General features: G+C 41.2%; 1 protein-coding gene across 11 annotated transcripts in view; it reads right to left on the reverse strand.

Moving 5' to 3' along the window:
• LOC141772209 (paired box protein Pax-7-like) overlaps positions 1-18,260 on the reverse strand; it is a 69,393-nt gene that overhangs the window by 18,894 nt on the left and 32,239 nt on the right. For all 11 annotated transcript variants that reach the window (XM_074642979.1, XM_074642977.1, XM_074642978.1 and 8 more), the window contains 3 exons: positions 15,745-15,944; positions 7,947-8,112; positions 6,004-6,203 (listed from right to left, as the gene is read on the reverse strand). In XM_074642979.1, coding sequence (XP_074499080.1) covers positions 6,004-6,203; positions 7,947-8,112; positions 15,745-15,944 — 566 coding nt within the window. The remainder of the gene's footprint in view (positions 1-6,003; positions 6,204-7,946; positions 8,113-15,744; positions 15,945-18,260) is intronic.

Here is an 18,260-nt window from a genome sequence, read left to right on the forward strand (position 1 = left end):
CTCTCTCTCTCTCTCTCTCACACCCCGACATCAAATAGCGAGCCAGAGAACTCCACCATTCCAAAGCAGGCTAAATCTTCCTCTCACAACAAACGGGAGAGGAAATGAGAACTCAAGAGGAGAAATGTGTTCCTTCTTTACTCGTGTGATGTGTTGATGTGTTGGGGTCACTGTGGGAAGTAATAGTTTCATCTTCAGTGGCAAATCACTAAGTTGTCTGACCTGACAAAAACGGATTAGTGGTCCAGCGCCACTGACTGTCTGACTGAAGGAGAAAAAAAAAAAAGAAAAAAAAAACGGCTCACCACTTAGAGGGCTCTAAAGCAAAATAGATTTATGGGAATTTGTCAAAAAGTGTGTTTAAAAAAAAAAATCTTTATTTTTGCAGGCTTTCTTAGAGGAGAGGACGGGGTGGGGTGGGGTGGGGGGGTGGGGGGCTTGTAACAACTCCGATGGTTCTATTTGCACATGCGGTGCCATCACAGGGATGGAATTTCATACTGTCATTTTGTCTTTCTGTCAATAAGACTTGGAATTGGCTGCACACTCCATCTCCACATGAAAGTCGGCCTCTAATTCTTTCCCATTCAATTTGAGAGGAGGAGGCGCAGAAATGGCGCGTGTGAATTACATTCCAAATGCAATATGGCTGTTTCAAATTGAATTATTGCCTGTCAGACGTACGGCATACGGTCTTCCTGTAATTTTGAAGTGGGATCTTAGGAAATTCATCCTACATTGTTATCTCATGTAAATGCCTGGGAGCGTGATGAAAGGGTCAACGGCAGTGAACCCCATAATGGAAAAGCTTCAGCTGAGACTCGGAGCTGTTCAGAATAGACTGGAGAGGACAATAAACACAGAATGCATGCAGCATTGACTGCAGATGCATTTCATGTCAAGAATGAATACTATTTCAATCAAATGGATTTACTGGAGCTGTTTTTGATTTAAATTTGACGGGATTCCTTCCACAGTCAACTTACATGTCGGTGCTCTGTCCTAGCATACAACAGTGGACGGTAAAAGCAGTCTTGCCTTAAGCTCATAAATATACCCGAATGCCGTATAGTAGGATGGAGCCATTTAAAATTCAGATTTTACTATTTAAAACAAATCAAACAGTAGGAAATTAGAAAAAACATATGAAGAATTATAATGTGAAGATCGTATCTATTCATAAAAGGTAGCTCACAGCATCGGCTTCATTTAGAGCAGCTATACATTTTAATTCTCTTTTTGTCCCCTTTCCACACTGTGTGACAGCCTCATGTATAAATAAACTGGCATGTGCTTGTTCCGCTGCATCATTTCAGCTACTGTATATGATGATTGAACTGACTTATATATATTCATATTATAATACATAGAAATATTGCAACCCAAGACGACATATCATTAACCTCTTAAGCCCAATAGGGGTGCTGGAAGGTGTGGTTCACCTAGACAGACATGCCCAAAATAAATCAAGAATAGCTCCACAACTACCAGGTCTATATGCATGATCTTGCTCTCTATGGATAGGTAAGACCTCAGAGAATTCATCCACAGTGTAAGTAACATTGTGATTGTCACCATGCCTGAGTAAATTGTGATGAACCAAAGCAAAGATTTCCATTTTTATCCTCGCCTGAAATGTTTTCTAGATTAGACAGTGGATAACACCATTATAGCAATGATGCCATGCACAGAGATGCCACTGAATCATTCAGCAACTCCTTAACTGTGCCAAAGCAGATATAAATAACACAAAGCACATAGATTCTACAAAGGTTTTAGTAAGTATAGGACCAGGTGGACTCTTCATTTGGCCACTTGGATACCCAAAGTGTGCCAAATGGGTTTTCTACCTCTTGAAAGGGAATCTGGCTATAAAACACTACTGATTTCAACTACAGGAGGCTATGTGCACACAATGGAGCCTTTGGCCATGACATTTACCCTGTGCATCATCACATTCTACCATTATGCACACTATGAAATCAATAAAAAACAACTAAATTGTATAATTTTGACTCCAAGTGGAGTAGTTTTATTATAATGAAATATGATCAAGTGAAACTCAGGTAATAACAAATAAGATCAATAACAATGTAAATAAGATGACAAAAAAAGAATCCAAGGTCAAGTATGTACATTCAATATGTAAACGGTCAAAAATATTCTAAAACAAAAATGTAATTTCTTGTATGTTGATTTTGTAACTAAATTATTGAAATCATTGCAAAACAAACATTGTTAGGACAAAATACACTTGGAGAGTTGTTTTAGTAGCGTTAAAGCCTCGTCTTTTAGAAACTATTTGGAAAAAAGACCACCACAGAATGTATGCCATGACATCATGGCATGTTAGCCGAATTATGTTTGGGACCAATCAATAAGTTGACTACAACAACCTGTACAGCTGCCTCTATCTCATCCACATTAATCAACATTTTTCTCGGGGGCACTGGCACAGAATTCTGATTGGCCAGGGAGTGTGCATTTTTATATTAAATGAGTTTATTTTATTTATTTATATCAGTAATATGTATGTAATATATTGTATTATATGTAGGAGTGCTTGGGGTGTTTGTGACTAATTGCGTCTTCTTCAGCCAGTGATGTGTATTGATATGAGCCAGTCGTCTATTCTGCCACAGAGAACAATCCCCCCTGAGCACACAAAGTCTCATTTGGAATGGTTATTGTTCAAGAGACCAAGACAGGATAACACAGGGAATCCCTCCCTCCCTCCCTCCTCCCTCTAGTGTGGACACACAAACACATTGACACAGAATTTCTGCTGCCAACTCTTTGTGAATGAGACAAGCTGTGTTAACATCTAGCAATGGGTGATTTAAAGTGAAGATCCATGGCACTGCAGTCAGACATTATCATTTCAAGCAAAAAAAAGAACGCTGTCGGCAGACAAGGACATCAATATTGGATGATTCTATAAAAGCCCTGGATTATGCTCAATGACAATGTATTTTTTTCTACATCCAAAAGGATCACTTTCTAATATCTTTGCATGGCAACTACAGTTTGATTAAGGTTTCGGCAAAGATCACGGTTATAGTTAATAAAAAGACAAACATTAATTGGAGGTTTGTGACAGGACATTAATTCCAGTGTCCTGCATGGAAGTGAGATGTGCTACATGTCCATCTACCTCAATGAACCACCCTCATTTTGTACCATATAGGACATAAATCGTCCATCGATCCATCCATTATCTGTAACCGCTTATCCCATTCGGGGTCGCGGGGGGGCTGGAGCCGATCCCAGCTGACATTGGATGTAGGCGGGGTACACCCTGGACAGATCGCCAGACTTTCACAGGGCTGACACAATTAGAGTCAACAATGAACCTAACCTGCATGTCTTTGGACTGTGGGAGGAAGCCGGAGAACCCGGAGAAAACCCTTGTTAACACAGGGAGAACATGCAAACTCCACACAGAAGGGTCCCAAGCCGGACAGTGCTAACCGCTGCACCACTGTGCAACCCTGCGTAAATCGTGAGGTGCAGAATTGTCCGATAATTATTTCCACATACACTTTGAAAACAATGAAGGAAAACTAATCAAATGCACAACAGAATAGGAAAGTTTTCAGTCTGCTTTTTAAACAATGTTAAAACAGCAGTAGGCGAGATTGGAGCAAATATGATTAAAAAATGTACTGCCTAAAATCTGTAAATTGATCCATTGAATAGGCTACCGATGGAAATGGAATACCACGAATAACAGAAAGTCAATTGCCATCACTACAGTATGTTCGAAGGGCTCTATCACCCAGGTTTATGTGGTCCAGTGACAATCTAATTTGAGTCAAAGGATCTAGTTCCTCACACAGCATATACTGTACAGCCATTTGCACCAAACCAAATGACACGCGTGAACAGAAGGACGACAGGATATAGTACTTGGATATCAGCTACAATTCATTAGAGCGGCCTGCATTGACAGCAACATCTGTTAATTACAAAATGAAAGACGCTGTCTGAAATTAATGATCAGTCATTAGTCGGTGAGATTATTTCTTTTCTACTTTTTCCCCCTGAAGAGTGGAAAGGATTTTCTCTCCAAATGAACATCTTTGTGGTTGAAAGTTCAAGCCAGAATCCATTAGGAGCCATGGAGTTGAACAATGTAGTTAATAGCACAGACTCAGGAATGAAATAAATGAATTGTAAAATATTGTACTAATTCACCCGGAGGGGTTAAGCAGTCAGCAGTTACTAATTAAAATTCAGTTTGATCTTCTTAATGACTTGAAAACACAGTACCTTCAAATGCTATTAATAATACTATTATTGCGGTCATACATGTTCACACAAACATAGTACAAATACAGTAATCAACTGAGAGAGATCATCAACACAGGTGAGGTAGGTATATACTGTAGGTGATACCCAATACAGGTTGGAAAGGGATGATGGAGCAGGATAACAGCATTACATGTCGCACAAATACTGTACTACTATTGTGAATCTATGCGTCACACCAACTTTGTGCTCACCACCTCCGTTGTAGAAATTCGAAACGAGGACTCATCAAGTATTGTTCTCTGACATCATCTATAAGTACAGTGACATCATGTCTAACACAGAAATTGGTCGACAGGTTGTAAGGCTTGAGTAAATGGCCACACGGCCCTATGGTGCACTGAGGGGTTCTCGCGGGTACGTTGCTTTTCCTTTAAGGGGCGTTTTCACACCTGTAGTTGGTTTGCTCTGGTCTGAATCAGGGACCACATGCTACATCGTAGCAATTTTCACTCAAGGGAAACGATACAGTTGGAGAATGAGGCGACTGGAAAATAATGTATTGACGCACTGGAGTCGCCAAAGGCGCATATCAAGACGTATGGAGGACGGAGAAGGCGTGCATTAACCCTCATAAACTGTGACATGAAGATCGGCCGAAAATATCTCCGAAGATCCATCAGGTATGCCCATGGTCTTTAACACAGCCTGATGTTACACCTGTTTAATACTGATGTGAATAGCAAGGGCAAACGTAGGCTCTTTTGTAGTAACATTGTCTGGTGTCTGGTGGACATGCACAGCGCTGCTTGCTACCGGAGCTGGTTTAATCCAAAAAGTCGCAATGCTTTCTCCAGTTGGGTCGGATCGAGGTCGGATTATGTTCTCACCACAAACGAAGAGTACCGAACCGTACCGCAGTTCGTTTGGAAGCGAACCGAGACCACCCCTTCAAGGAGGTCTCGGTTCGCTTGTTTTGGTACTGCACCCGAGGGCGATTGCTGTGTTCACACCTGTCCAAACGAACCGCACCAAGAGGGTAAACGCTCCAGGGTTCGATTCAACTGAACTAAACAAGGAGGGTGTGAATACGCCCTAACTCTATGAATCTCCCAGGTCAGTAATTCCAGTCATGAGGCCCAACATCTTACAAATCTTACTAATTAATTAACAGTAGAAGTAACAACTTTTTTCATTACTTTCCGTAATGACGCCCAACGAATCTAATGTTAAATACATGTGTAGGAACATCATGATTTAACGAGCAACGATTCTTCACTTTGGAGCAATTAACTGGCCATAAATGGCAACCAGAAGTCCAGTCCTCAGCTACGCCACAAAATTCACACATCCTCAACACTTCAACACCTCAAAAAACAGGGGATTTGGGGAGGTACCAGTGTCTGGATACAACGTGTGAATAAGATAAGTTTGGAGTTACCAAAAAAGTGTATTCTTCCTCTTTTTGTGGAGGCTAGCCACCTCTCCCCACCTCCAGCCCATGTGCAAAAGCTAACACATCCCAGGCCACTGAACACACAGAGATGACGCTGATATGGATCGTCCCATCCAACTCCCATCAAGACAGCAAACAAGCCGACCCAGCAAAATGTCAGCGTAAGAGAGCATTACTTGGAATAGAGTAATGACAGCCCAACACTGGTGAGGTTGATGTTTAGTTCTGTCTATCTTCACTAAGCTAAAGTTACACATTCTCATGCATAAATGTTACCGTAGTCCGGCAGGTCTTACCTGTGGGGAGAGTCCGTTGCTGACAGGGTTGACATGGTTGCTCGGTGCTGCAGAGGTCATAAAGGAGTCGGAGTAGCTGGAGAAGCCGTGGCGGTTGGAGGCCAGACCGTAGGCGGAGCCGCTGTCAGTGCTGGACAGACCGCTCTGGTGCATGGTGGACGGAGGCAATGGCTGGGGACGGTGAAGTGTACCACCAACGTCTGAAGGGCAAAACACAACAGCACATAGCTGAGCACGTGAAGATACACCATCTAAAACCTTCCTTCCCCGGTTCTGCTGCTGTATGCAATCACACAGATCTATTTCTTCAAGTGCTCAAGCAATAGGACAGCAGTTTCCCCCTGCTACTAGTATATGTGCTACACAGGACTAAACACCTCCTGGATATGTCTAGCAGCAGCAGCAGGTGACAGCATAGCTTTCAGGTGAGCAGTGTGGCAGAGGACCGATGGCTTATGAGAAGAGTACAACATGTAAGTGTACACCAGACTTGATTCGACTGCCTGAACTAGATCACATGCTCTGCTTCATTTAGGGTGCTTTCCCACCTATTCTTTTTGGTTCAGGTAAACAAACCTGGGTGCGTTTTCCCTGCTAAGCTGGACATACGCTGTACGATTTTAGAAATGTTGTTGTGTAATTCCTACTCATACTGTACGATTAGATCGTTTGAGATGTAAAGCCAAAGCTCACGATTTATGTGCTCACACTGTACGGTCTGATTGTCAGCCACGACCTGAGTGCTCACACTGGACATGCAAAATAGAATAAAAAAACAGCCCGTCGGTCGCTGACAGACGTTCTGGTTGGCAGGAAGACGTGGACATTATGGCTTGTCCATTTTGCAGAGAGGATTGGAGGTAAGCTAGCTACGTTTTACTAGCTATATCAATTGTAGCCTACATTGTTATCTTGATAGCTACGCTCTGATAAGTGTAAAAAGAGTAAAAAAAAGACACTGGCGTTGGGGAGTCACTCCGCTTCAACTGTGCGAGAGCCTGCGGAAGGCCGACCAAAATTTCTAACATGTCAGAAATTCATCCAACTGTCCGACGGCTGGTCACAAGTCTCCTCTTTACAGACATGCCCACTTTATGATAATCACATGAAGTTTGGGGCAAGTCATCGTCGAGTCAGCACACTGACACACTGACAGCTGTTGTTGCCTGTTGGGCTGCAGTTTGCCATGTTATGATTTGAGCATATTGTCTATACTAAATGCAGTACCTGTGAGGGTTTCTGGACCATGTTTGTCATTTTATTGAGTTGTTAATTGATTTCCAATAATAGATATATACATACAATTGCATAAAGCAAGCATATTTGCCCACTCCATAAGAGTTTTAAATGCTTGACAAATCTCCCTTTAAGGTACATTTTTAACAGATAAAAAACGTTGATTAATTTGCGATTGATCGCGATTAACTATGGACGATCATGCGATTAATCGCGATTAAATATTGCAATCGATTGACAGCCCTAATTAAGAAAATTATTTTTTGTATTACAAGTCTGAAATTGTATGTTTAAATATGCAAATGAGGCATTATGTTAATGATAACTTTTGGTGAATTTAGGATAAATGTGTATTTTGGATGTTTTCTTTCCACTAGTCTGAAAGAAGACATGTTATGGAACCAAAATAGCCCAAAATCAAAAAATTGACCGGTGCATGAAAAACAATGTTTTTGCCTTGGGTGTCTCGTCTTAAACAGTGTTCACCACCACCATCATCATCAAATTACCAAATGAGGATTTTTTTCTTTTGGAATAATGCTGTTTATCCCCACAGTAGAGCTCCACACCCCCGGGAGAATCTATGACAAGCTGCACTGAGGCTGCTGTGGAGGCTGGTGTTGGAACAACACCTCACCAACACACTGCATCACCATCAAGTGTCACCCATCTGTATATGACCAGTGTGAAAGTGTTTCCTTCTCTACCTTGGGACAGAGTGTTGGTTTGGTAGCTGGACTCTGGCAGCTGGTACGTAGGAAGCGTTGGCATCCCTGTGGGATTAAATCCACCCGGCAACAGGTGGTTGAAAGCTGCTAGCTGATTGGCTCCCGCTTGTTTTCGCCACCTGGCCCTTCGATTGCTGAACCAAACCTGGGAGAGAAAACAGAGCAAAACCCCAAATGAATCACTTTCATTAGTCATTTATCTCAGAGTCAGAGCGGGCTTTCCTGTTTCATTTTAACTAACTACAAATGAACTAGCAGCTCAAGTTACGTCACATTGTCACAGTAGTCATTTAAGCTGCTTCTATGGGACGTATTTGTTTTGTAAGTAAGTATTGTGAAATTTTGACTGAAGGTTAGCGAACAGTTTAATGCACCTGGAAGTGTTCATCACACCTGTGGTGCTAAACGTACACCCAGCCCCACCGATGGCCGGATGTGGTTGAATATACTCAGTAGTGTGCTCTGTTGCACCCTACCACACCCAACAGTGGTGTCACGGTGTACTGACACACTCTGAAATATACATCACTGCAGTGAGGTGAGAGCTTAAAGTAATAATCTCAAAGATTTTCATTTAAATAAATATCAGTGAGCTTGACACTGACCACTGATTGTTCATCAAAAATATGTTTACAAAGCAAGACAACGGCCATTTTGGTCATTTTTTTGCCATTTTCAAATATTGCAGGGAGTAATGAACAGTCAGGAGCAGCAACAGTGAGCTGTTAGTTGAAGAGCTGCAGGCGACAGGCTGCACACTGAGGTAACCGACTACTTTCACTTTCGCTGTTCACAGACTCATGCCGAGTGCAGCATTAAAATCAGATCACCGTTACTCACAGAATGATGGATAAAGTCCATTTATTGCCAGACTTAAAACAACGCCAATAGTTTGTTTTGCTGCCCCCTATTCTGGGACTTGTGCTGTAGTATTAAACATTTGCTGTTGCCACCAGTAAATAGGTTGTCACCAAATCAGCCATGACTGAAATCTTAAGGATTGCCACTTTAAACCACTGGAGGTCAGCAAAAAATAGATTTTCAGCTGTGTTTAAGTTGCTTTAATCCTCATTATTACTTGTTTTAGTTTTACTACATCAGAAAAGCTCAAATAAGGAGTTATGAAATGCTAGCAAATTGTAAAAGCAAAGCAAAAGAGGTGATTGATCTTTGGCATGGAGGAGAAAGTAAATGTCTTTAGAGTTTGTGTGCACTGTGAGAGTGTGTGGTTAATCGTGCATTGTTCCTCATACTCCGTCAGACTCCAGACAATACCTCATTAGGATGGATAAAGGTCAAAAAGGAGGCGTCAACATCCCACAGCTACAGTAAACTGACTAATTGATCAAAGCAACTAACACATTTACAATATTATAGTTTTACTTTTGGTATAGAGGCTTTATAATCCCTTTTGTGAAAACACAAATCCAGTTTAGTATCTTCTTGATTTCATTTTACAAAAGACCAAAAGAAAATATAGCAGGTTTCGGTCGGCCAAATATAAGACCCCTTCAGAGCTTGATAAGATTTAAACCAGCAACTTCACTGCTGAGATTTTGCAGTTAAAGTAAGAATCCCATTCATATTGCTGGACTTTACAGCATACAATGCATGTCCAATACCAGCCTTTAGTAGTGTCTCCTTTATGTAGTGAGTCATAAGTGGATAAGGGTGTTGATGTGTAAGTGGTGTACGGTATGAGTGTAGTGTATCTGACTTTCAGGCAGGGACCAGCATTCAAGTCCCATTTAAGATGACCAATTTATGTTGGCTTATTTATGTATGGCATAATTAAAAAAAAAAGAAAACTTGAACATTGGGCAAAAAGTCCATAATAACCTCAGCATATATCAGCATATTGTAATTCAAGTGTTCAGAGAGAAAACTAGACTTCTGCACCTCCTCATGGCTCGATTTCAGGCTTTAAAAAATGTAGCCTGTGACGAAAGACTTTGGCCAATCACAGGTCATTTCAGAGACAGAGAGAGCGTTACTATTGGCTGTGCTCTGGCTGGTGGGCGGTGCTTGGTATTTCTTCGACAGATCTCAACATGGCTGCCGGGTCACAAACTTTCTCATTTTACAGCTAAACAGTACACTACAAGATGATTCTGAAAACATTTAATGTCAGAAATAGGCATTACAGTAACAGAATATTGTTTCATTTTTGATCAGCACTGCCTAGCTGGACCGTTTGGTCGGAGTTTGCGAGTGATTGACTCATGGCTCTCATAGACGGCAGCTGGACGGCAGCTTTAAGCATGGCTTCTGTTTGAGTTGTTACAGCGAGGGCAACCTAACTGAAGGTAAACCTACAGTAGGAGTGCAGGAGATGTAATACAGACTCAAGTGGAACCAGCAGTAGTTGAAGTAGTGCTGTATGGTTTTACAGTAGAGAGATGAGCAGAGAAGAGCTGACTACCTGGTCACCTGACCTTTGCGTCTAAAATCCCAGCTGACCACCAGTATGATGCACAAAAATCACAGACAGTCTCCAAACATTTGCTAGAGTGCAGGTCTCAAGCAATAACGGAAATAAACTAAATCATACTACAGCGGTGTAGTGTAATTTCTTAAGGGTTTAAAAAGAAAAGGAAGAATGTCAAACATGAGGACATGTCAAACGCACACACACACACACACACCAGTAAAGTGAGCCAAATCAGGCCGATTGTGAAATGACAAAGGGGTGTGTATTGCCACAAGCTATGCTGTCTTCTTTTTCAACTCAGCAGGGCACTAATTTCCAAGTTCTTAATTAAAGCCAACTAAAACACAGAAGCTCAGGGCAGGTATCAGCCTGTCGCTCTGCAGAAAAGACACTCACGGAGCCCGGATCTATCTCCTCCTCCCACACACTGTCCCACATTATAGGACACACAGCTAACTGAATTTTTATCATTTGCATCATTTGAATCAGACCATACGATATCACTCACATGAGTTAATACATGCACGCACACACACCTACACACACACCTACACACACACACACACACACACACATTGCTACACACACATGCAGAGCAGTAGCAGGAATCTATGTATTGCCTCCAGCTTTCCACCAGCCCATTTTCTCCAGGAATCCTCCTTTTTTCATTTGGAGCAAATGGAAACATGCCTTTCAAGTGGAGACGATCATTTGGACTCCTATTTCTGTAGAGGAGACTCAAATAATTAGAACAGGTGTTGTCGCCCTGAGGTACTATACTGCAAGAGAAGCAGAAGAAGTAGAGTCTGAGAGAGATCAACTCAACAGTCCAAAGACATGAGAGAATGAGAGAGAAACAGAATATCACCTCTCGTCCAGTCACCTCCTCCTGACCACAGCTACACAAAACTAAATAAAAAGTCTATGATGTTACAGTAAAATCCTCATTCATTCCTTTTTATCTTTGTTTTGTTTTTTTTACTTTTTGATAGAGCCTGTTTACAGTGTTCACAATTCTTTCCTAAGTAAAAGCGGCTCTCCATCCCTCTATTTACCAATTTTTACAAAACCATTATGTCTTCATTTCTCCGCCTCCCCATTGCTCCTTTTGTTAGGTATGTTGACAGGAGAACAGAATCCCTCAAATATCTGCCTCCTACAGAGGAGACAACTGCTTCACCTGGCACTAACATCAGCATCATACATCACAACAACTAGGGGTGGGAAAAAAATCGACTCACATACTGTATGTATAGCGGGGTTTTTTTGGCTTTTTTACAATTTTGAAATAAATTTTTTAATGCCAGAATCGATATATTGCTTCATTTGAGTCATTTGATATGTAGCACAATTAAAAATAAAGAATTTGCCAACTGAGTCTATCAAAAGTAAAAATGTAAATACTGTAATACAGACGGGGAACAAATGGAAAGAAAACACGTGAATAAATGAGTGTAGAAACGTACTGAATACAGATGCTTCCATACAGGTCCCGATGGCTCACTTGGTGGTTTGATGAGGATAACAATGAAACCAACCAGTCACAATATGAAATGAAATGGTGAAGAATACACTGGTGAGCTCGTTTAATGCTACTGACTACTAATGCACTTTGTTCCATGTTGTCCTTTTTTCCCCTGACCACCATCAGGTACACTCTCTCCTCCTCTTTCGAGGAGTTCTGATGCATAGAAGCACCTGCGGTGTGACCAAAGCTTGTTTATTGTTTGTTACACTTTAAAAACACGAGAGTGCTGCAGATGAATGACGCAAGATGATGACACGTCTTTGCTTGCATCAGTTTTTTTTTGTTTTATGTTTTTTTTTTTTTATATTAACATCAAAGAGCTACTTTCATCATCATCTGACATGCTTCCAAATTGAAATGGTGCAGTTTGACACTGACTTTATTAGAACTATCCCACACAGTGTGAGATTTTTGTTCATGCGTCCTTAAAGTGGCAGTAGGCAGTATATTTTTGGCATCATTGGGCAAAAATTCCATAATAATCTTTCAGTATATTGTAATTCTGAGAGAAAACTAGACTTCTGCACCTCCTCATGGCTCTGTTTTCAGGCTTTACAAAATTGTGATGGAAGACTTTGGCCAATCACAGGTCATTTCAGGGAGAGAGAGCGTTCCTATTGGCTGTGCTCTGGCTGGCGGGCGGTGCTTGGTATTTCCTCAACAGATCTCAACATGGCTGCTGGGTCACAAACTTTCTCATTTTACAGCTAAACAGTACACTACAAGATGATTCTGAAAATGCGAGAAATAGGCATTAACGTAACATAATATTGATTAATGTTTAATCAGCGCTGCGTAGTTTCACCGTTTGGTCGGAGTTAGCGAGTGATTGACAGCCGGCTCTCATAGACGGCAGCTGGACGGCACACTCAAGATCAGCTCTGATTGTTTGTTTTCCTCCGGTCTGTGAAATCCTGCAGATGCTGTTAGGAGCACCGGAGGACACAGAGGAACATGATTTTTTCAGATTACCTGTCTCATGTACTACTATCTGGATATAGTGACCATTTCTAAAAAATGACTCAAGGCTCAAGGTCCACTCTGGAGCTTCCCACCAAATTGGTCTTCGTCAGCAGATTGAGTTTGCTTAGTTGCCATGGAACTATAGATGTTTAAACTGTACGCTACCAAGCAATCAATGACAGTCCATCGTTGACAGTGGACAAGTCAACATCGATGAGGACCATGTGATACGGTCAAAAGCTCCACAACAATTGAGGAAGTGGATCTTGAGTTAAGGCTGGCCCACACTAAAAGATTTTTCAAATGTGAGAGATCCCACACATAACGACATGTTATGTTATATGTTATATATAAAAAAAAAAACGGAATTATCGCAAAATCTTTAGCGATCAAACGTGACTTTAGTGTAAACTAGAAGTGCAATCAGAGAGCGCAGACCTCCGCTAAGAAAGGTTTCATGTACGGATCGCCACCAAAATCGAATAGATTGTTCATTGTGCCACACCTCACCCCTCCAAAAGATTTCATTCAAATCCTTCATGGACTTTTGGAGTTATCCTCCAAACGGACAAACCAACAAACAAACCAACAAACCAACGCCGGTGAAAACATAACCTCCTTCCTAAGCCTTCGGCCTTGGCGGAGGTAACAAACATGGCGGACGACAGGCAGGAAGAATTGGCGATGTTAGTTTTTGCACTACATTTTACTGAAAATTCCCGAAGGATGGATGGATAAAATCATGGAGACACGTTAAATAAACACTCGCGTTGTTGCCACAAATCAACAAGTTGGTCCTCCATTTCTGAGGTCCATCTTACTACTACTTTATGCTTCGTGTTTTGCATTAGCTCGTGCGTTAGCCGCGGCTGCAATGACGGCGGTTGTTGTCCTTCTTTCTTCAATCAGCTTGGTTTTCAATTGGCTATCGTTCTTTCCTACGTGACTGTATCATCGGCTGTCCTCTGGGTTCCCCCACACACAAATGTTTACGATTTGAGATCGGTGCGGCCAGGATAGACTTCCGAGCCGATTGGGGATGCAAGAAAACACTCTGAACAAACCTCACACCACAGGAATATCTGGAAAGATAATCTTTAGAACCATTAAAAAAATCAGGGCTTTGTCAGGAGGGGGGGAATCGGGCCCAAATCAGGTTGATTCTCGTGTAGCGTTTGCCCCGCATTAAGATTGTTTTGTCAACTGTACATTAACTGTTCCTCTTTGAAAATCTGGTTGAAACCTGTGTCAGTGAATGTAGGATGACCAGTGTCTGCAAGTACAGTAGAGGTACGTAGATAGTTCTGAGGTCTGCAGGTATAAGAGCTAAGTGACAGAGTGTAGACTGGTCTCCATGTCCGTACTGGTTTCTCGCTCTCAGTTTTCCCGGGTCTTGATTGATCCATGTTGCTGTTGTGGCTTAAAGCTCCCGTGAGACAGCATAGACCCTTCAGTGAGCTGCTGTGAATTTTACATGAGTGGTGGGCTTGAAAGTGGTGGGAAATACAGATTCCAGCCAAGATGTCAGAGAGTGAGACATGGATGAGGAATGCAGCCCCCACCCCACTGCTGAACACCTAACAGCTGCTGTTAGAGCTCTACAGTATTTTCTCCAGCACTACTGGGACACTGGGGAGCTGTCAAAACCCAGACCAAAGACAGGTTTCTTAGCTGAGATGGGAACAGCTGGCAGAGTCTCCAGCATTATACTGTATGTATGGTGTGAGTAATGGTTGAACTCAGTGGGTAAATATGTAATTTGGTCTGTTAAATATCACGATAATGTGACATCTTGTACAACAATACAAATCAATCCAATAATACCGAAACAGCTTGTTTATCAGAGCAGAAAAGACAGCAGAGTAAAAGTAAAAATGAAAAGCAGTGCATCTCCTCACTGCTGAACACCTGGAAACAAAGATGAAGATGCTCAGCAGGATCTGTGGCCCCAACTGCGTGAATTTTAGAACTATATTTTTGTTTTGAGTAACACAAACTATCGAACTATCTCTTAACAAGACTGCATGGTTAGGTATGGATAGATGGATGGATGGATGGATGGATGCATTCAAACGGCCCCGATGGAGCTGACCATGGATGTATAAAGAGAACGGAGCTGACGTGAGAGCTAGAGAAGGACTTGGAGAAGTTAGCAGAAGTATACACGTGTGCCTACGTCCGGTTTTCAAAATACGTTTTCAACAAAGGGAACTGTATATACAAAATACATATATTATAGAAATAAAATTGATTGGATTATATTCACCAGAAGTATAAAACATAATATGTCCATTATAAATTAAATAGAAAATACCACTAATTTGTCAGGGAAACGTCTTTATACTTAGATTTTTGGGTTGCTGGGAAAAGAAATAATAAATAATTCCTGACAATGACTGATATATCTGACTTCAGGACATCTCTGACTACATACATGCTGAAAATCAAACACCTTCACTGTATTAATTTGGATATTTTCCAAAGTAAAAGTCCCTAGAAGTGTATGATTCAACTTTTCCCCATGGTCTAGCATTAAAAGAGTTAACAAAATAAATAAATATAAGTCATAATATCGAATCGCAATACTTAAAAATCGCAATACTTATCGAATTGGCACCCAGGTATCGTGATATTATAGAATCGGGAGATAGGTGTATCGCACCAGCCCTAATATTAACCCCACCACCATCTGCCAGCAAACTGGTTTATTGTAAATACTACCTGAAAATGTGAAGTAGTACATACTGTATACTGTATATACTGTATGTATATATATATATATACATATATATATATATATATGGATGGATGGTTGGATGGATGGATGGATGGACAGTTGGATGTTAGTGTATTACCTGGACCCTGGCCTCAGTGAGTTTGGTCCTCTGGGCCAGCTCCTCCCTGGTGTAGATATCCGGGTAGTGAGTTCTTTCGAAAGCCTTTTCCAGCTCATCCAGCTGCTCCGCCGTAAACGTGGTCCGACTCCTGCGCTGCTTCCTCTTCAGGGGGAGGTCAGGCTCCGACTCCACGTCTGACACTTCATCCATCCGACTGCCTGGAAGAAACACATGGAAGGGACACATTAGAAATCATTCACATCAGCATGTTTTAATAATGGAATGAAAGCAATGACTAAGATGTACAATCTAACTGTCCTAAATTAGCTCCATGGTTGGTATAGGAGATGGAATGCTAACTATGACCTCCTGTTTCAAAGTCAACATTTTGCACATTTGCAACAGTACAACAACATCACCCTACTTCCCATAAAGATACTCACAATTAGCTGAGTAAATCAAAAGACTCATCATTTTAAATAGTAAAGAGATGCTAATTGGCCTTTCCTATTGATTTCAGTAATACTAGATATTATTGATCAAACTGTTTGTCAAACCTTTGATATTAAATAACTTTTATTTTGGATTGTTAATGAACAAACAGAAACTAAATGAGCCATTATTCCAGCCCATTCTGTGTTTGGGACATGTACTGTATATGAGCTGCATTTTATTTATAAGATCTGTTCTTCTAAATGAGGCCATTGTAGGTACAGTATGTGTATTGCTATATGGCTCAAAACTGCTAGTGGCAAACATTTAAACGTTCAATTGAGACATGTCATGAGATGCGTGCATTCACATTTAGAATATAATAATATGCAGTATGTTTAATTATTCAACTTTGCACGTAAAATTTAGGCTAGCGGTGTCTGACGTCTGATTCATGCCGTCCGTTGGATTGTAAACTCGGAATAATCAAAAACAACAAATGAAGGCATTTGTCAAAACTGAAAGTAGGTCCAGAACAAACAAATCAACACAAACAAATAACTTGACAATATTATATTTGACCAGCATTTATTAAAAGCCAAAAGAGACACTTTGCCAAACATCTACAGTACGGAGCAACTACACTATATACAGTATGTGTGAGGTGAACTCAAGTGACGAGTATAAAGGATTACATGCTTTGGCATTTCTCTGTGTTATATTTAGATATATATTAGTGTTCACTCTGGAGGTTTTTCATTTGTTTTCCACAACTACAGTATTATTCATTTCTTATCATTCTGTTTTATGGTGGTTTGATAAAGTACTGAAAAAAGCAACATTGATTTGAAGCACGAGACGGGACTTGTTAACTTTTTCGATGAGCTTAACAGTTCCTTATTGACCTTGGAGAATCTCAACTCAAGATGCATTTGCTCCTTTGTTGTGTGGTTTTTAAACTATATGTTCAATCGAACATGGCAACAGAGCAAACTCAGTCTGGCTGAGTGAACGTGATCCCGGCAGCAGTTACAATGCCCCCAAAATATATCTGACGAAGTTAATAAGTAGTGTGAACACATTTTGTCGGGGACATCCCCTGCAAAGTCTACCAGCTCTTCAGATGGTAGTCCACCCATTGAAAAGCCAGTGATGACTGTGTGACCCAGATTAGATTTCTCACCATCACTAATGGGGCAACACAATGTCCATTCCCAGAGAGGTGCTCTCCAAATCCACACCTTACTCTAACCTGACCACCTCTTCTCCTGGATATCCAAGAATCTAAGCCAGGACACAATGAGTGTAGACGGCTGAATAGTCACTGACCAGGGACGATGTGAATTCTAAAGACCTATTTAATTACATCTCACAACATCTGTATCATTTCCGTAGGTGTCTAGTTGCCTTGTAGTTTTATTGTCTGGCGATAAAAAAAAAATAGTGGTTCACTGGTTCAGTGGCAGTAAAAGGCATGTTCACAACTTCCTACAAACACAGAGAGGCAGGCAGATGACAAATGGTGCTTCAAACAGCACGACCTCCACTGATTTCTCTGTGTGGTTATTTTTTATGACAATACAGTTTTCTTGTGCTTGGTAAGTACAATTCTAAATCAAAACCTGCATATCCCAGAATCCCCCAGGGCAAGGTGCTGAGGGTTAGAGTGGAATGGAGGGGTACTAATCTCTCCAGACCACCTTGGTGATGTGTGTAGCACCATTCTTCCACCGCGGGCCTCGGGGCAGCCCAGACAAACACACTGGCAGGCTGAAAATAGTGCCAGGATGTTTATTGTGCAGCTGATTTCACTCACACAAAATGTGTCCGTGCTGGCTGTTCAGAAGGAGCCATTGGAAGATTATCTGACACATGCAGATATCCATTTCAAATGAGGCGGCCTGCTGCTTACCAGGATTGGAGAGCAGATATAATGACATGTAATGCTCTACTGTATGTTAGAGGACTATGGCATGACATCACAGTTCAGGTGACAACAGATCACATGAGAGGTGGCTTTTTAAACGTCCACAATATATGAAAGAAAGCTGAAATCTGAACATAATGAACCTGTGACAAATAACACTGAGGAATCTTTACAT

The sequence above is a fragment of the Sebastes fasciatus genome, chromosome 8, assembly GCF_043250625.1.
Source record: "Sebastes fasciatus isolate fSebFas1 chromosome 8, fSebFas1.pri, whole genome shotgun sequence".
Classification (NCBI taxonomy): Eukaryota; Metazoa; Chordata; class Actinopteri; order Perciformes; family Sebastidae; genus Sebastes; species Sebastes fasciatus.